The sequence below is a fragment of the Vulpes lagopus genome, chromosome 2, assembly GCF_018345385.1.
Source record: "Vulpes lagopus strain Blue_001 chromosome 2, ASM1834538v1, whole genome shotgun sequence".
In the NCBI taxonomy this organism is placed as follows: Eukaryota; Metazoa; Chordata; class Mammalia; order Carnivora; family Canidae; genus Vulpes; species Vulpes lagopus.
This window is the reverse complement of record NC_054825.1, coordinates 164,369,816-164,389,244: the sequence shown is the minus strand read 5'-3', so window position 1 is coordinate 164,389,244 and position 19,429 is coordinate 164,369,816. Positions and strand designations below refer to the sequence as shown.

The 19,429-nt window shown below is 54.6% G+C and overlaps 2 protein-coding genes across 2 annotated transcripts; both read left to right on the top strand.

The window, feature by feature from the left end:
* Positions 1 to 1,530: 1,530 nt before the first annotated feature.
* On the top strand, positions 1,531 to 11,379 carry GRWD1 (glutamate rich WD repeat containing 1). The gene is made up of 7 exons (XM_041745996.1): positions 1,531 to 2,160; positions 2,364 to 2,481; positions 2,638 to 2,797; positions 4,974 to 5,187; positions 5,326 to 5,468; positions 5,624 to 5,821; positions 7,283 to 11,379. The coding sequence occupies exons 1-7, from the start codon at positions 1,989 to 1,991 to the stop codon at positions 7,598 to 7,600; spliced, it is 1,323 nt and encodes a 440-aa protein (XP_041601930.1). The 5' UTR covers positions 1,531 to 1,988; the 3' UTR covers positions 7,601 to 11,379.
* On the top strand, positions 8,725 to 18,158 carry KCNJ14 (potassium inwardly rectifying channel subfamily J member 14). The gene is made up of 3 exons (XM_041745998.1): positions 8,725 to 8,858; positions 13,281 to 14,034; positions 15,690 to 18,158. Exons 2-3 carry the CDS (start codon positions 13,333 to 13,335, stop codon positions 16,284 to 16,286), a joined length of 1,299 nt encoding a protein of 432 aa, XP_041601932.1. The 5' UTR covers positions 8,725 to 8,858; positions 13,281 to 13,332; the 3' UTR covers positions 16,287 to 18,158.
* The last annotated feature ends 1,271 nt before the right edge of the window (positions 18,159 to 19,429 follow it).

Here is a 19,429-nt window from a genome sequence, read left to right as displayed (position 1 = left end):
CGTCCTGCGCCCCCTCGCTTTGGGGGCACCGCGAGCCGGAAGGGATTTGGTCCCCCAAATCTCACCCAGCCTGAAAGGTGGGGGTCTCGGAGCCCACTGGAGGTTTTTTTTTTTTTTAAACCCGACAAGGGCTTTTTAACGTCACCAGATGGGGCGGGAGGTGGGGGGGGTCACGCCACGCCCGCGCCCCACCCCCACGCCCGGGGCCGTGGCCCCCTCATCACTGTGCAGCTCCCCGGCCCCAGCCACGCCTCCGGGGGAGCCCGTTTTTAACCTTTCATCCATTGGGACTCAAAACTGTGAGACGCGTTCGCCAAACTGTGACCCCAGACCTTGGCCCCGCCACACAGAAACCCCTGACCCCAGACTGTGACTTCCGACCCCTAAAAATGGTCATCCGACCCCAGACTGTGACCCCCGACCCCCAAACTGTGACCCGAATCCCAGACTGTACCCTCGACCAGACTGTGACCCTCGACGTCCAACCGTGACACACTCTCCTCCTTTTCCACCTTCGGCCGCTTTTCCTTGTCTTTGACCTAGGACACTCCCAACGGAAGCCCCGCCTCCCCCCTGCCCTAGCGAGGATCCCAACCAACACCTGGCCCAAGTTCCCACCCTGTCATACCTCCCTCTCGCACCCCACGTGCCACCAACCACAGCCCCAAATCCAAATCCAGCCTTTATTTGTGACCCACCCCCTCCCCCCCAAAGCCTCCTCTTCCTAGATCTCCAGCCGGGTCTGGAGCTGGGCTGTGGAGGGGACGGTCTGGGAATCCACGCCCACCACCAACCTCCCCTCCCACTCTCCCGTTACACATTGCAGTGTTTGGAATAAACCACGTTTTTATGCCTCCTCAGTCCCAAGTGTGAGCTCCGTGTTTGTCTGAGCCGCCCTCAAACTTCTCTGGAGGAAACAGACCCTGAGAAAAGTCCCACAGAGGAAGAGAGGGGAGAAAGAAAATGACATTGAGAACACTGACCCTGGAGGGAGGTGGGAGACAAAGACCCAGAAGGAAGCTGTCAGAAAAGACCCTAAGAAGAGGAGAGAGAAGGGGTGAGGGCGGACCCGAGACCCAGAGAGGCGGAGGAGCAGCAGCGGTGATGTCAACAAAGATCCAGGATCAAAACATTTTAGGATTAAGTCTAGGGTCCCATCCCCATGGCTGCAGGCAGCGCGGCTTCCTAGACCCTTTATATCCTGTTCATGCAAGCGAGGGGAGAGTGTGAGACGCTCCAGCCAACGCACCTATCCTGCATGCCCTTAACCTCACCAATGAGAATCTATTTCTAGCATTTCGTTATGCCAATTAGCCAGACCTCTGATGCTGACGAGCGATAAAGAGAGACAGAGCACTTGTAATAGAATTCTCCAGAGGGCTGACTTTCTGATTAAGTGCTCGCTGACCAGAGCTGCAGGGTGAACGCCTGGTTAGGCGACTGACTGCCCCAAGAGGGCAAATTCAACCGACTAACTCATACATATCATCCAGTCCACACTGAAGCATTTTGAAGTGAATTAAAGGCATCATAACAAGGAGGGGAAAGGAAACGGGCTTTATGGGTCCTCAGGGAGCAAAAACCGAGTCTCTTTGCCAGTGAGAACTCCTATTTGTATACACGAATAACGAGCGGAAAGGAAGCGCTGGGAGTCAAAGGTGGAAGATGGCGTCGGGGCTCGCAACTCCTCCAGCAGGAGAAAACTGGCCTCGTACAGAACTACAACTCCCAGGAGGCCTTGCCACTGCTCTGCGGAAAAGCGCCGCAAAGTCACGCGAAGGGTGTAGATTCTCCGAACGCGCAGGCCTCGGTCGCTAGGCTGGGACGCCGTTACCTTAGATCTCCTTCACCCTCTCCCCGGCGCCCTCTCAAATTGGTGAGCTGGGAGGTTTCCAAGGCAACCGTGCAGCCGGGCGGATGTCTGAAGGAGGAAACCGCAACCCGGAAGTGACGACCGTACCTCGCGCCGGCGGTGAGAGGGTTCGAAGATGGCGGCGCCCAATGGTAAATCGCGCACGTGCGAAACCGGGGAACCCATGGAAGCCGAGTCCAGCGGCTCTTCCCAGGTCTACCTGCCTGGCCGCGGACCGCCGCTGCGCGAAGGAGAGGAGCTGGTCATGGACGAGGAGGCCTACGTGCTCTACCACCGAGCGCAGACCGGTAGGGCCGGGCACCAGGACTCCTGGGTCCTGAGTTAGGAGGGGACCGGAATCTTGAGTCCTGAGCGGGGCTGCTCCTGAGTATTTAATTTACGAGGCACTCTGAGAAGAACACTGAGGCTTCAGAAGGGTGAAATCATCACACGCGAGAGAACTGACATCTCTGGCCCATCCTCATTTCCCAACCCCTTTTTCTGTCCCCAGGAGCTCCCTGTCTTAGCTTCGACATAATCCGGGATCACCTGGGAGACAACCGGACAGAGCTTCCTCTTACGCTTTACCTGTGTGCTGGGACCCAGGCGGAGAGCGCGCAGAGCAACAGGTGAGTGAGACCCGAGGTTTTATTTAGGACCAAGAGTCTGAGCCCCCAGCTTCCCCTCCCACCAAGATCTAGAAGTTGGCGTTTCCAGCTTCTCTCCTCCCTCCGTCCTAAAGATCCTGGCATCCAGTGCCTCACTCACGCCACACTTTCCCGCAGACTGATGATGCTTCGGATGCATAATCTGCATGGGACAAAGCCCCCGCCATCAGAGGGCAGTGATGAGGAGGAGGAGGAAGATGAAGAGGATGAAGAAGATCGGAAGCCTCAGCTGGAGCTTGCTATGGTGCCCCACTATGGTGGCATCAACCGAGTCCGGGTAGATACCGTCCCAGGAGCCTACTGTACATTCTCTGACCTCCCCCGCCAACCCCCTTATCCATGCTTTTCAGCTTTTAGAAAAGCTCCTGGCATGTAATCGTATATACGAATTCATTGTTCCTATGCTAGGAGCAACATGGGGCTGTTTTTCAGGTTCTTTCCTCTTCAGTAAAATGGGGAACGTCGATTGCAAAATTTGCCTGATGGAACTGACTGGAAGGTAAAATGGAAAACATATGGGTATTTCAGGTGCCTAGAGACAGCGCCTCATTGTAGTGTAGAGATGTGTATTTTCTGTCACCGCCCAAGAACTGTCCTGGGCTGTGGGGTCACTTTTGTGCTGCTGAGTTACAGCATCTTCTGAGCAGGCTGATGCGTAGATTTGATCAGATGATGTATGGACAGCACTTAGGGCGGCGCATGGCCCACAGCCCTTGCTGTGCATTCCCATTTGGGTGTTACCACGTCAGGCACTGGAGATTTGACAGAGCAAAAGGTCTCTGGTTTTGCGAAACTTACATGCCAGTGGGAAAGGGAACAAGAGGAGGCTGAGTAAATGTGCAGCACATCCACAGGTGCCGAGTGCTGTGGAGGAGAGTCAAAGCAAGGTAGGGGAATTGGGATGTTCCTAGAGTGGATTGGCTATCTTAAATAGTGCAGTCAGGGAGGTATTTGGGATAAGTTGCCATTTGAACAGACACCCACAGGAAGTGAGGGAATGAGCCAAAGATTTCTTGTCCAGAAAGGGTTTGTTTATTTTTAAAGATTTCATTTATTTATTCATAAGAGACACAGAGAGAGGGGCAGAGGCAGAGGGAGAATAGGCTCCCTGAGGGGAGCCTGAAGGGGGACTCGATCCCAGGACCCCAGATCACACCCTGAGCTGAAGGCAGATGCTCAACCACTGAGCCACCCAGGCATCCCCGAAAGGGTTTATAGGCAGAGGGAACAAAGTACCAGGGCTCTGTGGCAAATTTGGTGTGTTGGAGGAAGTTCAAGGGAAGGCAAGGAAACCAGTGCATCTACCAGAGCAAATGGACGACGGGGGAGTGACAGCATTGAGGGGTGGGCAAAAAGGAGGTGATGGGTTGGATGGGGCTTGTTGGCTGATGTAAGGACTTGGCTTTTACTTGGGGAGAAGTTGGGAGCCATTGGGGGGGGGTTGAGTTTATTTTTGAGAGAGAATTTTTTTTTTAAGATTTTATTTATTTATTTATTTATTTATTTATTTATTTATTTATTTATTTATGAGGGAGGCAGAGACACAGGCAGAGGGAGAAGCAGGCTCTATGCAGGGAGCCCGATGTAGGACTCGATCCTGGAGACGAAGGCAGCACTAAACCGCTGAGCTACTCAGGGATCCCTGACAGAGAGTCTTAAGCAGGCTTCACACCGAGTGCAGAGCCCAACTCGGATCTCGAACTCAGGACCCTGAGGTCATGACCTGAGCTGAGATGGAGAGTCGAATGCTTAACTGAGCCACCTAGGTGCCCCAGGATCTGACTTGTGTTTTGAAGAGATTCCTCTGACTGCTCTATTGAGAATAGACTGCAGAGATGTGAGGGCAGAAGGACAGCCCTGTGGGGGAGCCAGAGGACAGGACTAGCAGGAGTGGCTACAGTAGAGGTCGGGGGAGTTGGAAGTGGTGCATTTTGAGCGTAGCTAGCACCAGGTGGGTGTAAAGAAGAAAAGACAAGTCAATGAGTCCCCCAGTCTGGGGCCCAAGGCGGGGAACCCCAGGGTGGAGGAGGTTGCAGATGGCAATCAGGAGCTCGGTTTTGGATCCATCTGAACAGTCAGTGTGGTAGGAGCTTAGAGCTGAGGAGAGGTCAAGACTAGGGACCACTGGAAACCTTGAGGCTGAACGGGATCTTCTAGTGAGCAGATGTACAGGGCAAAGAGAACCAAGGATGATGGCCTGTGACTCACCAACATTGAGAGGGTTACAAGGACTGGTAGTCTGAGCACCTCCCACCCCTCCCAAGGGTTGGTGGAATGCGTCTACATAGAATGGGAAGTTGTCCCAGGTACCAAGCTGATCTTGCAGGCTGTGATTTTTGTCCCCACCAAGGCTTCCGGGAGCTGGAGTCCTAGCCCTGGGACTGCAGTTCTGCTTCTCGGGGCTGTGAGGAGCTGTGGTCACCACCCTGAGCCTCCTGTCCCTTCCCCTGCAGGTATCCTGGCTGGGCGAGGAGCCGGTGGCTGGTATATGGTCAGAGAAGGGCCAGGTGGAGGTGTTTGCCCTGCGGCGGCTTTTGCAGGTGGTGGATGATCCCCAGGCTTTGGCAACTTTCCTCCGGGATGAGCAGGCCCGTGTCAAGCCCATCTTCACCTTTGCTGGCCACATGGGCGAGGGCTTTGCTCTTGACTGGTCCCCCCGGGTGTCTGGTGAGTCCCTGGGGTGCACAGTTGGTCCTGGGGGTGTGAGAGGGAGCAGGATCTGTAGGGAAGGTGGGGGCTAAAACTGCTGGAGAAGAGGGAGCTGTGGCCAGCTGGGCCCTGATACTTTCCTGACTCTGTTTCCAGGGCGCCTGCTGACCGGAGACTGCCAGAAGAACATCCACCTCTGGACACCAACGGATGGTGGCTCCTGGCATGTGGACCAGCGGCCATTTATGGGCCACACACGCTCTGTGGAGGACCTACAGTGGTCCCCAACTGAGGACACGGTGAGGGGGGCTGGTGGTCTGGACTCCTGGGCCTTGAAGGAGGATGGGACGGGAGCTAGGCACAGTGAGGGGGCACTAGTCCATCGCTAGTCGTCCTTGGGGTCCAGGCTGGGGTGGCAGGTATGCCGAGGTCACCCAGGCCCTGCCTTGTCTAGGTGTTCGCCTCCTGCTCGGCTGATGCTTCCATTCGCATCTGGGACATCCGGGCTGCCCCCAGCAAGGCTTGCATGCTCACCACCACCTCTGCCCATGATGGAGATGTTAATGTCATCAACTGGAGCCGCCGGGAACCCTTCCTGCTCAGCGGCGGGGACGATGGAGCCCTCAAGATCTGGGACCTGAGGCAGTTCAAGGTATTTTCCCAGCAGGCCCTGGGATTTGCAGGCTTCCCTTCTTTAGGTGCTTGTTTACACCGGAGCTGGGAGGGCCTGTCGAGTTGGGGTCCAGCCCTTTTGGGGTGCAGATGAGGAACAGGGCTCAGCAGGAAAAGGCTGTTCCTGGTGGAGGGTGGCTTGACACACACACCCCCCAGCTGGAGAGGTGACAGGAGACGAGCGGCCAGGTAGCAGCAGAGACTCCCCATTCCCATCTACCCGCTGGTGAGCAGAGCAGCTGGCCACGTGGCCCGGGGCTTCTGGAGTCTCAGTGAACTGTAGACTTTATGTTAGTGAGCTTTGTGGAATCAGCTGAGAATCGGAGCCCACATCGCTCATTGCAGGAGAGGAAACAGGTACAGGAAGGACAGGGACAGATGTGACATCACACCCAGTGACAACTGACTATAGAGCTAGGAGGGGCTCTGGACATGAGACATTGCATCTTCTCTGTCCTCAGGTGTAAGGATTTCTATAGCGTCAGCTCTGAGGAACCTTCTAGAAACCGGTTCCAGCCCCCAAGGCAGGTGTAGGGCCAGGTTCCATGGCCAAGTTGATTGGCCATTGGGACTTTGGAACTACTTCTCCAGTTTAGAGAGACTCCGGTCCTCAGCTGTACCTTTGAGTTAGTAGAAGTGCTCCTTTTTCTTTCTTTCTGGACCCTGGGAGCTATGGTTCTGTTTTCTTTAAGGCCTTCATAGAATCAGTAGGAAGAGAGCAGTTTGAGAACCACTACTCCCCTCCTTTTTAAAGATTTATTTATTTAGGGATGCCTGGGTGACTCAGTGGTTGAGCGTCTGCCTTTGGCTCAGGTGGTGATCCCAGGGTTCTGGGATCAAGTCCTGCATCATGCTCCCTGCATGGAGTCTGCTTCTCCCTCTGCCTGTGTCTCTGCCTCTCTCTGTATCTCTAATGATTAAATCAATAAAATCTTAAAAAAAAAAAAAAAAAGATTTATTTGGAGAGAGAGTATGAGTGGGGTGAAGGGCAGAGAGGGAGAGAATCTCAAACAGACTCCACACTGAGCACAGAACCTGACGTGGGGCTTGATCTCACAACCCTGAAATCATGAGCTGAAACCAAGGGTCTGCACTTAAATGACTGAGCCACTCTGGGGGCCCCTGAGAACCACCCCCTTTATAGGAAGGGAACCTGAGGCATGTCCTCCCTGGACATGGTGGGGACTTTGTGACCTGGAGCTGGAAGGGCTTGGCAGGTGAAACCACAGTTCCCACAGCCCCTAGGATGTTATGCCTCTATTACCAGATGTACTTGTCCCTCTGCCCCTTTCAGAGAACCTGGGCTTGTGCAAGTCCCAGGGGTGGGGCCCCAGTGGAACCCCTAAGGCTGGAGAGTGGTGAGGGCTCCCTGGGAGCCAGTCTCAGCGAACTGGGAGTCAGGCTGAGGTGTCCAGAGCCCCTGACTCCCCTCTTCCCATAGTCCGGCTCCCCGGTGGCCACCTTCAAGCAGCACGTGGCCCCCATCACCTCTGTCGAGTGGCACCCCCAGGACAGCGGAGTCTTCGCAGCTTCAGGGGCAGACAACCAGATCACACAGTGGGACCTGGCAGTTGAACGGGACCCCGAGGCAGGCGACACGGAGACCGACCCTGGGCTGGCGGACCTTCCCCAGCAGCTGCTGTTCGTGCACCAGGGCGAGACAGACCTGAAGGAGTTGCACTGGCATCCACAGTGTCCCGGGGTCCTCGTTAGCACCGCCCTGTCAGGCTTCACAGTCTTCCGCACCATCAGTGTCTGAGGAGGCGGCCGCCACGGCCGGGACGGCCCTGCAGACCTGCTGAGCCTCTCCTCCCAGAGTCAGGCTTCACTGGACCAGTGAGCTGCCACGATGGATTCTGTTTGACGTGCTGTTCTTGGAAAGGACTTCGTTTGGTCCCCTGACCCCTCTTGCCCATGCGTCTGGGTCAACCCATGACTGTAAAACTACCTGGTTTGGTTCAGGAGCCTTGGTTTGACTCCTGTGCCCCCTCCGGTGGAAAGATTTGGGTTTGGCTCTGGCCATACCCTTCCCCCCTCAACCTGTCCCAGGACCTGTTGGCCTCTTTCCCAGGTGGGCCTGGTGTGGCCAGCATTGCTGTGGATATTCTGCGAGCTGTCTGGCTTTGACCTCTCGCTTACAGGACCCAGTTTTGGCCACTGGCCTCCCCGCCCCGGAGAACTCAGAGCACTTTACAGTGGGCCTAGCTGAGGTTGAAGGGTGGGTTCTTCCAGCAGAATCTGGTTTTGTCCCCACTTCCAGCCAACAGGGTTTGGCCAGGACTTCCGAGGGGTGGGGGTAGGGGGCTGTATGGGTCTTCTCCCTCCTGCATCCCAGGCAAGCGATGTGCAGGGAAGGAGGTCCAGGGCCCCCAAGGCAGTAAAGGACCAGAATGAGGCCTGATGTATGTGAGACTCATCCTGCTGGCTGCTTCCCTATGAAGAAAGGGGAGGAGGATGTGGGACCCGGTTCCCAGCTGTCCAGAGGCCACCGAGAATCCCTGCTTCATGGGGTCTCCCCGCCCATTGGGTGCTGTTTGTACACCCCACCCTGAATTTTATTCACATGGAGCCCAGTCCAGGTCTCTGGAGGGGTGGCTCACCTGTGTCCCTGGCCTTTTGAAGTCTTCATCTCAAAGGAAACTGAGGAGCCCATTTTTCTGTCCTCCTGCTGCTGTCCCCTTTCTCCCCTTCTGTGTCCCTATCTCCCCGTGTCTCCCTATCCCCCTCCCCCCTCCCGTTTCTTCACCGCGTCTCCTCTCCAGCCTGCTTGGGCTGCGGCCCAGCTGCCCTGCCTGGCCATCCTCCCTGGCTCCCCCTCTGCGGCTCTGGGCTGGCCCCACCCCCTGCCCCCCCTCAGCCAGGCCTCTGATCCGCCTGTGGACACAGAGGTCGGGCGCCCAGCACAAGGCCCCTGGGGCCCAGGACACACTGCTGCCCCTCAGCACCCACGGGGGCCTCCCTGTGGCCCTAGCAGAGGATCCCCCAGCGGAGGGCATGGGGGTGGGCTGCCCCACCAGGTACGTGCCTCCATGCAGAGGTCCTGGGCTGAAACCATCCCACCTCCCCCCACACCCTCCTTGCTAGGGCCCCTCCACCCCGCATTCCCTGTCTTTGCTGTCCCCCCGGAAGGTCCTGCTTCCCCTTCAGTGACCGATTCCAGCCCCAGAGCAACCTCTCCCCCATTCAGGCGCCTCCATCTCTGACCCCATCTCCATCTGCCTTCTGCCCCTTCATCCCTGTCATCGTGAGCCTCTCTTACCCTGTCTCTGTCCCCAGCTCCGGCTCCCTGTCTTCCCATTTCCTGATGCATCATCTCCCCATCCCAGCTGCTTCTAGTCTGCCTGTCTCTCCTGTCCCCTCCCGCTGTGTCTCTGACCCCCCCCCCCCCCCCGTCTCTGTCCTGCTCCCTCTGGGCATCTGTCCTCTCTCTGCCTCCCTGTACCCCCTGTGGGATCTGTCTGTCCCTCTGCCTCCCTCCGCACCCTTCCTGTCCACTCCAAGCCTCTTTGTTCAGACTGTGTCCCGACGCCCCCCCTGCTCTGTCAATCTCTGCCCCTCAACCTGCTGTTCAGGCCCTGTTGTTGGGGGGGGGTTGGGGGGGGTGGACAGCCAGGGTCTCCAGAAGAGTGTGAAAGTGCTTTTTGAGGGGGAAGGGAGGTGGGGGCCCAGGGGCGGAGCTTCTTGGCCTCAGATTAGACGGTGACTTTGACACCAAGTTGACACACCTTAAGCCCCGTGTCTCCTTTATATGGAAACATTAAGCTGCTCTGGCAGGTCAGGGGGAGGATGGGGGAGGGCTTCAGGCTCTGGATCCTTTTCCCTCCTGTCCTGCCTTCCTGCAGGGGGGGTGAAGGAGGGTGCTTGAACCCATGTCCTACCCACTCTCTGTGAGCTGGGCCCCATTGGACACGGACAGGGCCCTCTGGAAGTGAAAGCCCCCATCTAATTTGTGAAATGGACACGGTCACTTCTGCCTCACAGGGCCTAGGGGGGGACTGACGCAGAGCCCTGTGTTGGAAAGGCTCAGGACCTGACCTGGCACCCTACCCTCAGCACTGTGTGGGTCTGGCCAGGTGTCCGAGCCTATTCCCCACCCTGTGAAGTGGGGCAGTGATCTTCCCAGCGTCCTGGACAGTCGAAGTGAGGTGAGCAGTGGGGTGTGGTGGAGTCTGTGGGTGGGCTGCGGGCATCTCCTGAGCTCAGGCAAAGCCTAGGACATGGTAGGTGCTCAGGAAATGAACCCCCCCCCCCGAGGTCTGTGGTTTGTCATTTGGGTTTTGGCACCTGAGGACCCTAGGTGGGAGTCCAGGACTTCTGTTCAGCTGAGGGGACTGAGACAAAGTTTACTGTGGAAAACAAAGCCCCTTGCATCTAAGGGTTGTGATTAGACATGAGTGAGCAGGTGTGGGAGGACCCAGCCTGGAGGACCTACCCTGTTGGTGGCCCCTGGTGGAACCAGCACATAGTGGGGACTTACGGACAGAGGGGGCTACACATGCAGGGGTCAGGGCCTGGATTCAAAGCTGGCCCCTTCAGCATGTAGCCTCAGCTAATCCCTTTTTGGAAGAATGGGTTCCCAACTCCCAGGATTGTTGAGGGTAAGAAAAGAGTCAAGATTGGGGTACATTGGAGATGCTCAACACAGGCCCAGTCCACTCTGACCTAAACCACAACTTTTGTGTCCTCAGAATGCAGCATGTCCAGGTGGTTATGGGCAGCAGGTGCAGAGCTCAGTGACCAGGGTGGGGAACAAGGGAGGTATGCTGGACCCACTGATGTTGAAACTGGTATCAGTCAACAGCCCTCTCAGTTGAGCACCCCTGGCCCTGTCCAGAAGCCTGTGAGGATCCCAGAGCCCAGTGCAGGGCGCACACAGTACATTAGGTGCTTGGTAAATACCGATGGACGTGATAGCCGAGTATCTAACCCCTAGCCCAGATGGGCCCTCGAAGTCTCTCCTCCACAGCTGCTGGATGTGGGGTAATGAGGTCCCCATCCATGCCCCACCCTCCCTCATCTCTCTCCCGCCCTGTTGAGTCGCTGAGATTCCACTTCCCATATGAGGGAGCTGAGGTGACTTGCCACCACTCCTACAGTCAGTAAGTGACAGGGTTCGGATTCACCCTAGAACTGCCCGATTCGAAATCCCAGGGTCTTTCCACAAATGAGGCTCCAGAAAATGAAGCCAGTGGTTCCAGAACACATAGTTGGCCAGCAACTAAGACAGGACTGAGTTCTTGATCTAGATAACTGGAAGACACTTCCTAACCTCAAATCCCCCCTTTTACATTTGAAGAAACTGGTTAGATTTGCCGAAGATCTGAGGGTCAGGGCTGAGCTTGGGCCTTTTTTTAAACAGCTTCATTGAAATATGTTAGAAAAGGGGCACCTGGCTGGCTCAGTCGTGGAGCATGGCACTCTATCTCGAGCTCATGCATTCGAACCCCACGTTGGGTGTAGAGATTACTTAAAATTTGAAAAAAAAAACCTACATAATTCAGATAAAATACAGCTGACACATTAAAGTGTATAATTCAATGTGTTTTTTAGTATTTTTGTGGAGTTGTGCCACCATCACCACAGTCAATTTTAGAATATTTGCATCACCCCAGCAGGAAAACCCATGTCCTCTGGCTATCACTTCCCACATCCTGCATCTCCCCAGCCCTGGGTACCACTAGTCTCCTTTCTCAATGTACAGATTTCAATATAAATGAAAGTAGGCAATATGTGGTCTTTTTTTTTTTTAATATTTATTTGAGGGAGATGGAGGAGCAGGGGAAAAGAAAGTCTTAAGCAGAAACTGCTCAGCACAGAGCCTGACTCGGGGCTCCATCTCACGACCCTGAGATCAAACCTCAGCCAAAACCAAGAGTCAGATGGTTAATCAACTGAGCCACCCAGGTGCCCCAATATGTGGTCTTCTGCATCCGGCTTCACTTACCATGATGTTTTCAGGGTTTGTCCAGGTTGTAACATGTTAGTGCTTCATTTTTTTAGTACTAAGTAGTACTTCATCATGTGGATATACCACATTTATTTGTTTATCAGTTGATGGCTATTTGGGTTGTTTCCATCTTTTGGCAATCTCAACCAATACTATTAGGAACATTTGTGTACAAGTGTTTGGACATTTGTTTTGTCCTGAGTAGATACCTAGACTTGGAATTGCTGGGTCATAGGGTAATTATGTTTAACCATTTAAGAAACTGCCAGATGGTTTTGCAAAACAGCTGCACCACTTTATATGCCACCAGAAGCATTCAAGGGGGGGCCAACTTCTCCACAGCCTTGCCAACACTTGTTATCTTCCCAAGTGGGTGGAAAATAATGTCTCGTAGTTTTGATTTGCATTTCCCTGATGGCTAATGATGTTGAACATCTTTTTATGTGTTTCTCTTATTGTATATTTTTCTTAGAGAAATGTCTCTTCAGATTCTTTGCCTGTTTTTTTTTTTTTTAAGATTTATTTTAAACAGCACAGAGGGGAGAGGTAGAGGGGGAGAGAGGGTTAAGCAGACTCCACGCTGAGTGCAGAGCCTGATGTAGTCCTTGATCTCAAGACCCTTGAGACCACAACCTAAGCCAAAACCAAGAGTTGTACAGAGTTGGATGCTTAACCGGCTGAGCCACCCAGGAGCCCCTCCTTTGCCTATTTTTAAATTGTGGTGTCTTTTTATTATTACCTTATTGAGGTCTTTAGATATTATAAACTTCTTACATATATGATTTGCATCTATTTTCTTCCATTGGTGGGTTTTAAAGACTTTATTTTTAAGCAGTCACTACACCCAATGTGGGGAGACTCAAAACCCCGAGATCAAGAGTCCCACGCTCCACTGACTGAGCCAGTGGGGGGCATCCCTCAAAAGTTTTTAATTTTAATGAATTTCAGTACATCCACCATTTTTCCTTGCATTGCTTGTGCTTTGTGAGCCTGCTTTGAGCCATGGATGGCCTAGAGCCCCAATTCATCTCTCCATTGGGATTCCGTGCTGACAAAGGGTTACCACTTTGCCGATTCTGGCTTGTTGACGCCCAAATCTTAGTTTACTCAGCACCGACCTTGAGCAAGTTAGAAATTTTGTGCCTCTGTTTTCTCATCTATAAGATGGAGATAATAACCTCTACATTGGTGTTAGGTTCAAATATGTTCACATTCATGTAAAGGGCTCACAGGAGGGTCTGCCGTTGTAGAGACATCTGCTCTAACTACCGTGGCCCTTGCCATAAGGTCATGGCTATGACTCTGTCGCTGTTGTTGCTACACCAGCATCTCCTATGATATCGCCATCCTCGATGCTGTACTCTTCCGACTTTTAGGGTGGGTAATATGCCACTTGCCAGGTGAGGCCACCGTGGCCCAGCGTGCATGCCCGGCCGAGGAGCCCACCGTCTCCGGCATCCCTGACATTGCCGCCCGTTTCTCGTCTCCACAGGTTTGGGGCGCCCGCCCCCCACTAGGCCAAGTGGAGGGGGTGCCCCCGCCCAATGGGCCTGGCCAGGGCCCTGCGCCGCCTTAGCGGCGCCCTGGAGCCAGGGGAGGGCCGCGCCGGCGACGAGGAGGAGGCCGGGCCGGGGCTGTGCCGCAACGGGTGGGCGCCGTCGCAGGCCGGGCGGCGCCGCGGGCGCTTCGTCAAGAAGGACGGGCACTGCAACGTGCGCTTCGTGAACCTGGGCGGCCAGGGCGCGCGCTACCTGAGCGACCTGTTCACCACGTGCGTGGACGTGCGCTGGCGCTGGATGTGCCTGCTCTTCTCCTGCTCCTTCCTCGCCTCCTGGCTGCTCTTCGGCCTGGCCTTCTGGCTCATCGCCTCGCTGCACGGCGACCTGGCCGCCCCGCCGCCGCCCGCGCCCTGCTTTTCCCACGTGGCCAGCTTCCTGGCCGCCTTCCTCTTCGCGCTCGAGACGCAGACGTCCATCGGCTACGGCGTGCGCAGCGTCACCGAGGAGTGCCCGGCCGCCGTGGCCGCCGTGGTGCTGCAGTGCATCGCTGGCTGCGTGCTCGACGCCTTCGTCGTGGGCGCCGTCATGGCCAAGATGGCCAAACCCAAGAAGCGCAACGAGACGCTTGTGTTCAGCGAGAACGCCGTCGTGGCGCTGCGCGACCGCCGCCTCTGCCTCATGTGGCGCGTCGGCAACCTCCGCCGCAGCCACCTGGTCGAGGCCCACGTGCGGGCCCAGCTGCTGCAGGTGCGGGCCCAGGGGCGGAAGGGAGGGGCTCGTCGCGGGGGGCATTGTGGGAGATGTAGGCCCGAGGGTAGGGTGCGCGGTGGGCCTGGGGGGCGCGTGGACTACAATTCCCAGCGGTCTCGCGCCGGGGAGCCCTTCCGCCCTCTATGTGGCCTGAGGCTCCTTCCCGGATCAGTTAGAGGAGCTGGAGACCCAAAAGGGAGGTCTGTGACCGGTGCTGACTGGAGAGCTAGGCTTGAAACGGGGGTTGAGACGTAAAGAACTTCCTGTGGCTTGAGGATGGGCCCCCAGTGGGGTTGAGAGATAGCTAGACCCGAGAAGGCCACACCTGGCCTGTAAAGGCTCTGAACTACAATTTCCAGAAGGCTCTGTGGGCGGGGAAGGTGTCCAGAAGGGATGGTCTGAGCAGATGATGTATTTTTGTGGGTGGTGTAAACCATGGCTCTGGTTTATAATTACCAGCCAACATGGTAGTACCAAGAATGGCCTGTGACTTGAGGCTAGTCCCCTATGGGATTGTGGGAGATGTAGGGCCAAGGATGGGGGTACAAGTCACACCTGCAGAGGCATGGAACACAATTCTCCGTGGCCTCTGGGTAAGGAGTCTTGCAGCCTTTGTGGGAGACTTCATTCCCCATCTCAGTGGCCCAGTTGGCCCCATCAGTCCCCTGCTCAGAGGCTTCCAGGGCTGGAAAACACCCTTAAATTGTAGCGTATCACCAAAACAGACAAATAAAACAACTACGACCCCCATTGGCCCCTGGGGTAGGAGCTCCCTCTGGTGCCCTGAAGAAAGTACTTTAGTGTTTCTCTAAAATTATAGTTAAACTGCCCAAATCCTAGGGCAGTAGTTAGTTGTCCTTGCCCAAGTAGTTAGTTGTCCTTGCCAAGTTAAGAACCCTGGGGTGAGGTTGGACTTTGAAGAGAAGGTGGGGAGAATGGTGGTGGGAACTACAACAACTCCCAGCAGCATCTGAGGGCTCCTTCTTGCTGCAAGACTAGGATTCAGGACTACGAGAGATACCCTCAGATACTCCCAGAAGTCTGCAGGGCGCTGACAGGGCTGGGGAGGTTGGGTATGGAGCCAATGAGGGGATGTGGGGGGGAAGTGCCAATTGCCCCCACACATACACATGCACAATGGGGCAGAGGGGCTTGTAGTTGGGTCGGGGGGATAGATAACCCAGGGGTTAGCCCAAGGCTGGGGTGGAATAGAGAGTATTGAACGGGTTGTCATCTTGATTTATCCCTCAATGGCCATATGTTGAAAACCATTTTTCTTTTTCCTCCCTCTCCACTTGTTGCTTGGACTTTACTCTTCTGTTGTCTCTTTAACTTCGTCTCTGCCTTGCTGATTTCTGTGACTCGATGCCGATATCATTGTGCCCCTCTGTGCCCTCTCTTTGTCTCTCTTGTGTTTCTATCCCTGAACCCTTTGAGTCTCTGTCTCTCTCTCTTGATCTCTGGCTCTGTCCTCACCCTTCTCTGGGCCTCCATTCCCCTCTCTCTCTGGGTCCATGTTCTCACCCCACAACCCCTGCCTATTTCTGCTCTCCCCTTTCTCTACATTTCCATTCCATTCTCTCCTTGCCTCTGTCTCCATTCCTCTCCGTGCTCCCTGCCATCTGTCTTTGGCCCCTCCCTTCTTGCCACAGCCTCGTGTCACCCCAGAGGGTGAGTATATACCACTGGATCACCAGGATGTGGACGTGGGCTTTGATGGTGGCACTGATCGAATCTTCCTTGTGTCTCCCATCACCATCGTGCATGAGATCGACTCTGCCAGTCCTCTGTATGAACTAGGACGTGCCGAGCTGGCCCAGGCTGACTTTGAGCTGGTGGTCATTCTTGAGGGCATGGTTGAGGCCACGGCCATGACCACACAGTGTCGCTCCTCCTACCTCCCTGGTGAGCTGCTCTGGGGCCATCGTTTTGAGCCAGTCCTCTTCCAGCGTGGCTCCCAGTATGAGGTTGACTATCGCCACTTCCACCGCACTTATGAGGTCCCAGGGACACCAGTCTGCAGCGCCAAGGAGTTGGATGAACAGGCAGAGCGGGCTTCTCACAGCCCCAAGTCTAGTTTCCCAGGCTCTCTGGCTGCATTTTGTTATGAGAACGAACTTGCGCTGAGCTGCTGCCAGGAAGAAGATGAGGAAGAGGAGGCCAAGGAGGGGGAGGGTGTGGAGGCGGAAGATGGGATTGCCAGCCCCCAAGTACTCACACCAACCCTGGCACTGACCCTGCCCCCATGATGCCAGCTGGTGTCTCCCTCTTTGTACCCCCTTCCCAGAGATAGAGAGATGGAGAGTTAGGGCCCTCTCCTGGGATGGGGGCAGGTGTTACCCAAGACCAACAGGCCTGCTGGGTAAACTCTTAGCTGGTGAAGTTCTGCCATGGATAGGGGACCCACCACAGACATGCTGGATCTTAATTCCTCTGTGTTCCATGCTCCCTCTCAAGACCCCTTTATCAGCCTGACGCCTGAGTCTCCCCAGAGCTGGGGAATCCAGGATTCTGGACCACCCAAGAGACAAGGACTGGTGGTTCTAGATTCCTCTGTGTGGCTGGGTTGGGTTGTTGAGCAGGGTCAGGAATCGGTGGTACATTTCCTCCAGGGGCAGCAACAGACATTACGTTTGTAGGTCTGGATTGACCTAAGATTCAAGGGACTGTTGCTTCTAGACTCAGCTAACCAAGTAGCAAATTATTTTTTTTTCTAGACCACATAAGGAGGGAGAGTTATGGAATGCCCCAGGAATTCAAAATCGTCTTTATTAACCAATGACAAAGATTGTTGACTGCAGGTCAAGAAAAGACCTTGTGGTTCCAGAAGGCCCAAGAGTTAAGATTCTGTGAATCTAGATTGACCACAGCAATAAGCACTCATGGTTCTAGAACAGGTTTGAGCTAGAATGTCGACCTACCAAGGAAAGTAAACAATCATTTTTCTAGAATGCACAAAACAACAGAGTGTCTGTGGTTCTGGAAGGGCTACAGTGACAGCTTGGGAGTTCTTGATATTAGATAACTCCTGACCACCAGCTGTAGAAAAAACATCAAACCAAAGAGATCATCAATGCTTCTTTATGATCCACGGGTTTGTTTTTTTTTTTTTTTAAGTGCCATTCTAGAATGTCCAAAGGAATCAGGATTCTGTGGCTCTAGGTTGATCACAGAGTCAAGGAAGGAGTGGCAATGCTAGATGTTTGAGATTTACTGGTTCCAGTTTACCCAGTGGAGCTGAGAATCTTGATGATTCTTTGTGGTTCTGTAATGCCAAAAGGAATCAAGGCTCCAGGGATCCAGAGTTGTCTATTATTAAAACCTGGAAGGTCGAATCAGCTCCTAGGACTCGGTAGTTCTGGACTACCGAGGACTTGATTGGCAGCATTTCTGGGCTGATTGGCAGCATTTCTGGGCTGATCTAGAAAGGGAGGGCCCATGCAAGACCCTGTGGATAACAGGGCTGGTTGTCAGGCAAGAGAGGGAGAGGCCAAAGGTTGATGAGTCTACAGTGCTCTGGAAACCTATACCTAGTGATGTGTGTCTATTTCTTAAAGATGTTATACATATGTGTATTATATATATATATATATAATATAAATACAGATATCTATCTATACTTTGCCATGGTTTGTACAAAAGGGTTAGAAATTGAGCTTGAGTTGATTAGAATGGAGTCCTTTATGAGGATCCAGAAAGCTTTGCTCTAAATCCCAACTCTGCCCCAACTTACTGCTTGAATCTGGGCAGACCACTCCCCTCCTTCTTGCCTCAATCTCCCCATCTGTAAAAATGGGGCACTGGAACTTGAAGTTCTCCGAGGACTTTTCCACCAGGATGATTCCTCACTTCATTGAAAGGGATGGCTCGTGGTGGGAGTGAAGGTCCTATAGTTGGCCCAGCTCCCCCTGGTCCTGAAATGCATGACCTTCCAGGGGCAACTGGGATAGGAGATGCTCTTGGAGGCCAGCTCTGAACTTGGATGTGTGATTGACAGGGCAGGCAAGGGGTAGCGGGGGCAGAGGCTAAGGGCCAGAACCTCCCCCCACCCCCTGCCCCATTCCAGTTTGGGGGACAGGAAAAGGAAAAGGGAGCTCTGAATGCCAGGAGGAAGTATGTGTTCAGGGGGGGAACTGTGCCCCAGATTAAATCATTGGGAGTCCTGGTGGTGTGTCCGTGAGTGTGCTTCTGGGGCTTGGCTCCTCATGCCTGTCCCCCAACCTCCACCGTACTGTTATCCAACTAAGTGCCCAGCAGGCTGGGAGCCAACTGCAGAAGGAGCCAGTGCCAAGGAGGAGGATACATTCCCATTCGTGTCCCAGGACAGCGGGCAGGCACTGTCATTGCTCATTAGTTTGCCCCAGTGCTGCATCAACCCAGGTCCCCGCTTGTGGCTTCCCCACCTCCCTTTATCCTTCAAAATCCCCCACTTAATAACCGGATGGGATTAATTAGCTAGCTGTTCTCCCAGTGCAGGTGTCTGAGGTAGGGACAGGGGTGGGGGTAATGGAAACACCGGCATGGGAAAGGATGTTAAGTTAGGGGTGAAGGGACAGGAGGGGCTTCTGCTTGGAAGGAAGAAGAGTGGGGCCAGGCTGGCACACCCTAGCTTTCCACGAGGGGAGGACAAGACCCAGGCCACTCATAAAGGTCAGGGAGGAGATTAAGAGGCTCCGTGTCTAATCTGTCAGCTTAACCAGGTCCTGGCCCTGAATCTGTCCCCACCTGCCTAGCCCAGGGACGGCAAATGAGGACAAGGCCCAGTCACTACCTGAGACCCAGTTAGGGACCCACCCATGACAGTGATGCCCGGGTGCTCCATCCTGGCCAGCTGCCTGCACTTGGTTTTTCTGCAAGGAATGGAAATGAGAGGCTGGGGCAGAGGGGGAGGGGAGAGAAGGGTATCATAGGTGGGGAGACTCCGAGAGGAGGTAGGAGTTTAAGAAGAGGAGGAACCTGAAGGGAGGGGAGGAAGAGAGGACGGAAAGGACTTTGCGAGCGAGGAAGGAACCGGAGAGGTGGGAGGATGTTGAGGAAGAGGAGCCGTTTTAGGGGAAGGATGCTAAAGTGAGGGGAGGAGTATGAGGGAGAGAGGGAGGAACTCGAGAGGCAGAAGGCGCCAGGAAGGCGTAGCCTTCCCCGAATGTCCCACTCTGCATGACAGATACCCAATAGCGTAGAAAGAATGTCTTTTGTTTCACCACCCCTCGGCTCGCAAGAGGCCGAAGTGGCTGGGGAAGTCCTGAGAGGGGTTAAAGAAAGGATCTGGAGATCAGAGAGGCCAGTAAGGGGAGGAAGGAGGCCAAAAGACGGGCCAAAGCGGCTCCCAGTTGCCTGGCAACCGTTGCGGTCAAAAGCCTGCTGCGCCGGCCGCGGAGGTGTGGCTCCCGGA

Bases quoted from the DNA above. Each gene is read 5' to 3' on its own strand.
- GRWD1 (XM_041745996.1), top strand. From the start codon at position 1,989: ATGGCGGCGCCCAATGGTAAATCGCGCACGTGCGAAACCGGGGAACCC. The intron at 2,482-2,637 runs GTGAGTGAGACC...ACTTTCCCGCAG, and splicing joins GAGAGCGCGCAGAGCAACAG to ACTGATGATGCTTCGGATGC. The intron at 2,798-4,973 runs GTAGATACCGTC...CTTCCCCTGCAG, and splicing joins GTGGCATCAACCGAGTCCGG to GTATCCTGGCTGGGCGAGGA.
- KCNJ14 (XM_041745998.1), top strand. From the start codon at position 13,333: ATGGGCCTGGCCAGGGCCCTGCGCCGCCTTAGCGGCGCCCTGGAGCCA. The intron at 14,035-15,689 runs GTGCGGGCCCAG...TTCTTGCCACAG, and splicing joins TGCGGGCCCAGCTGCTGCAG to CCTCGTGTCACCCCAGAGGG.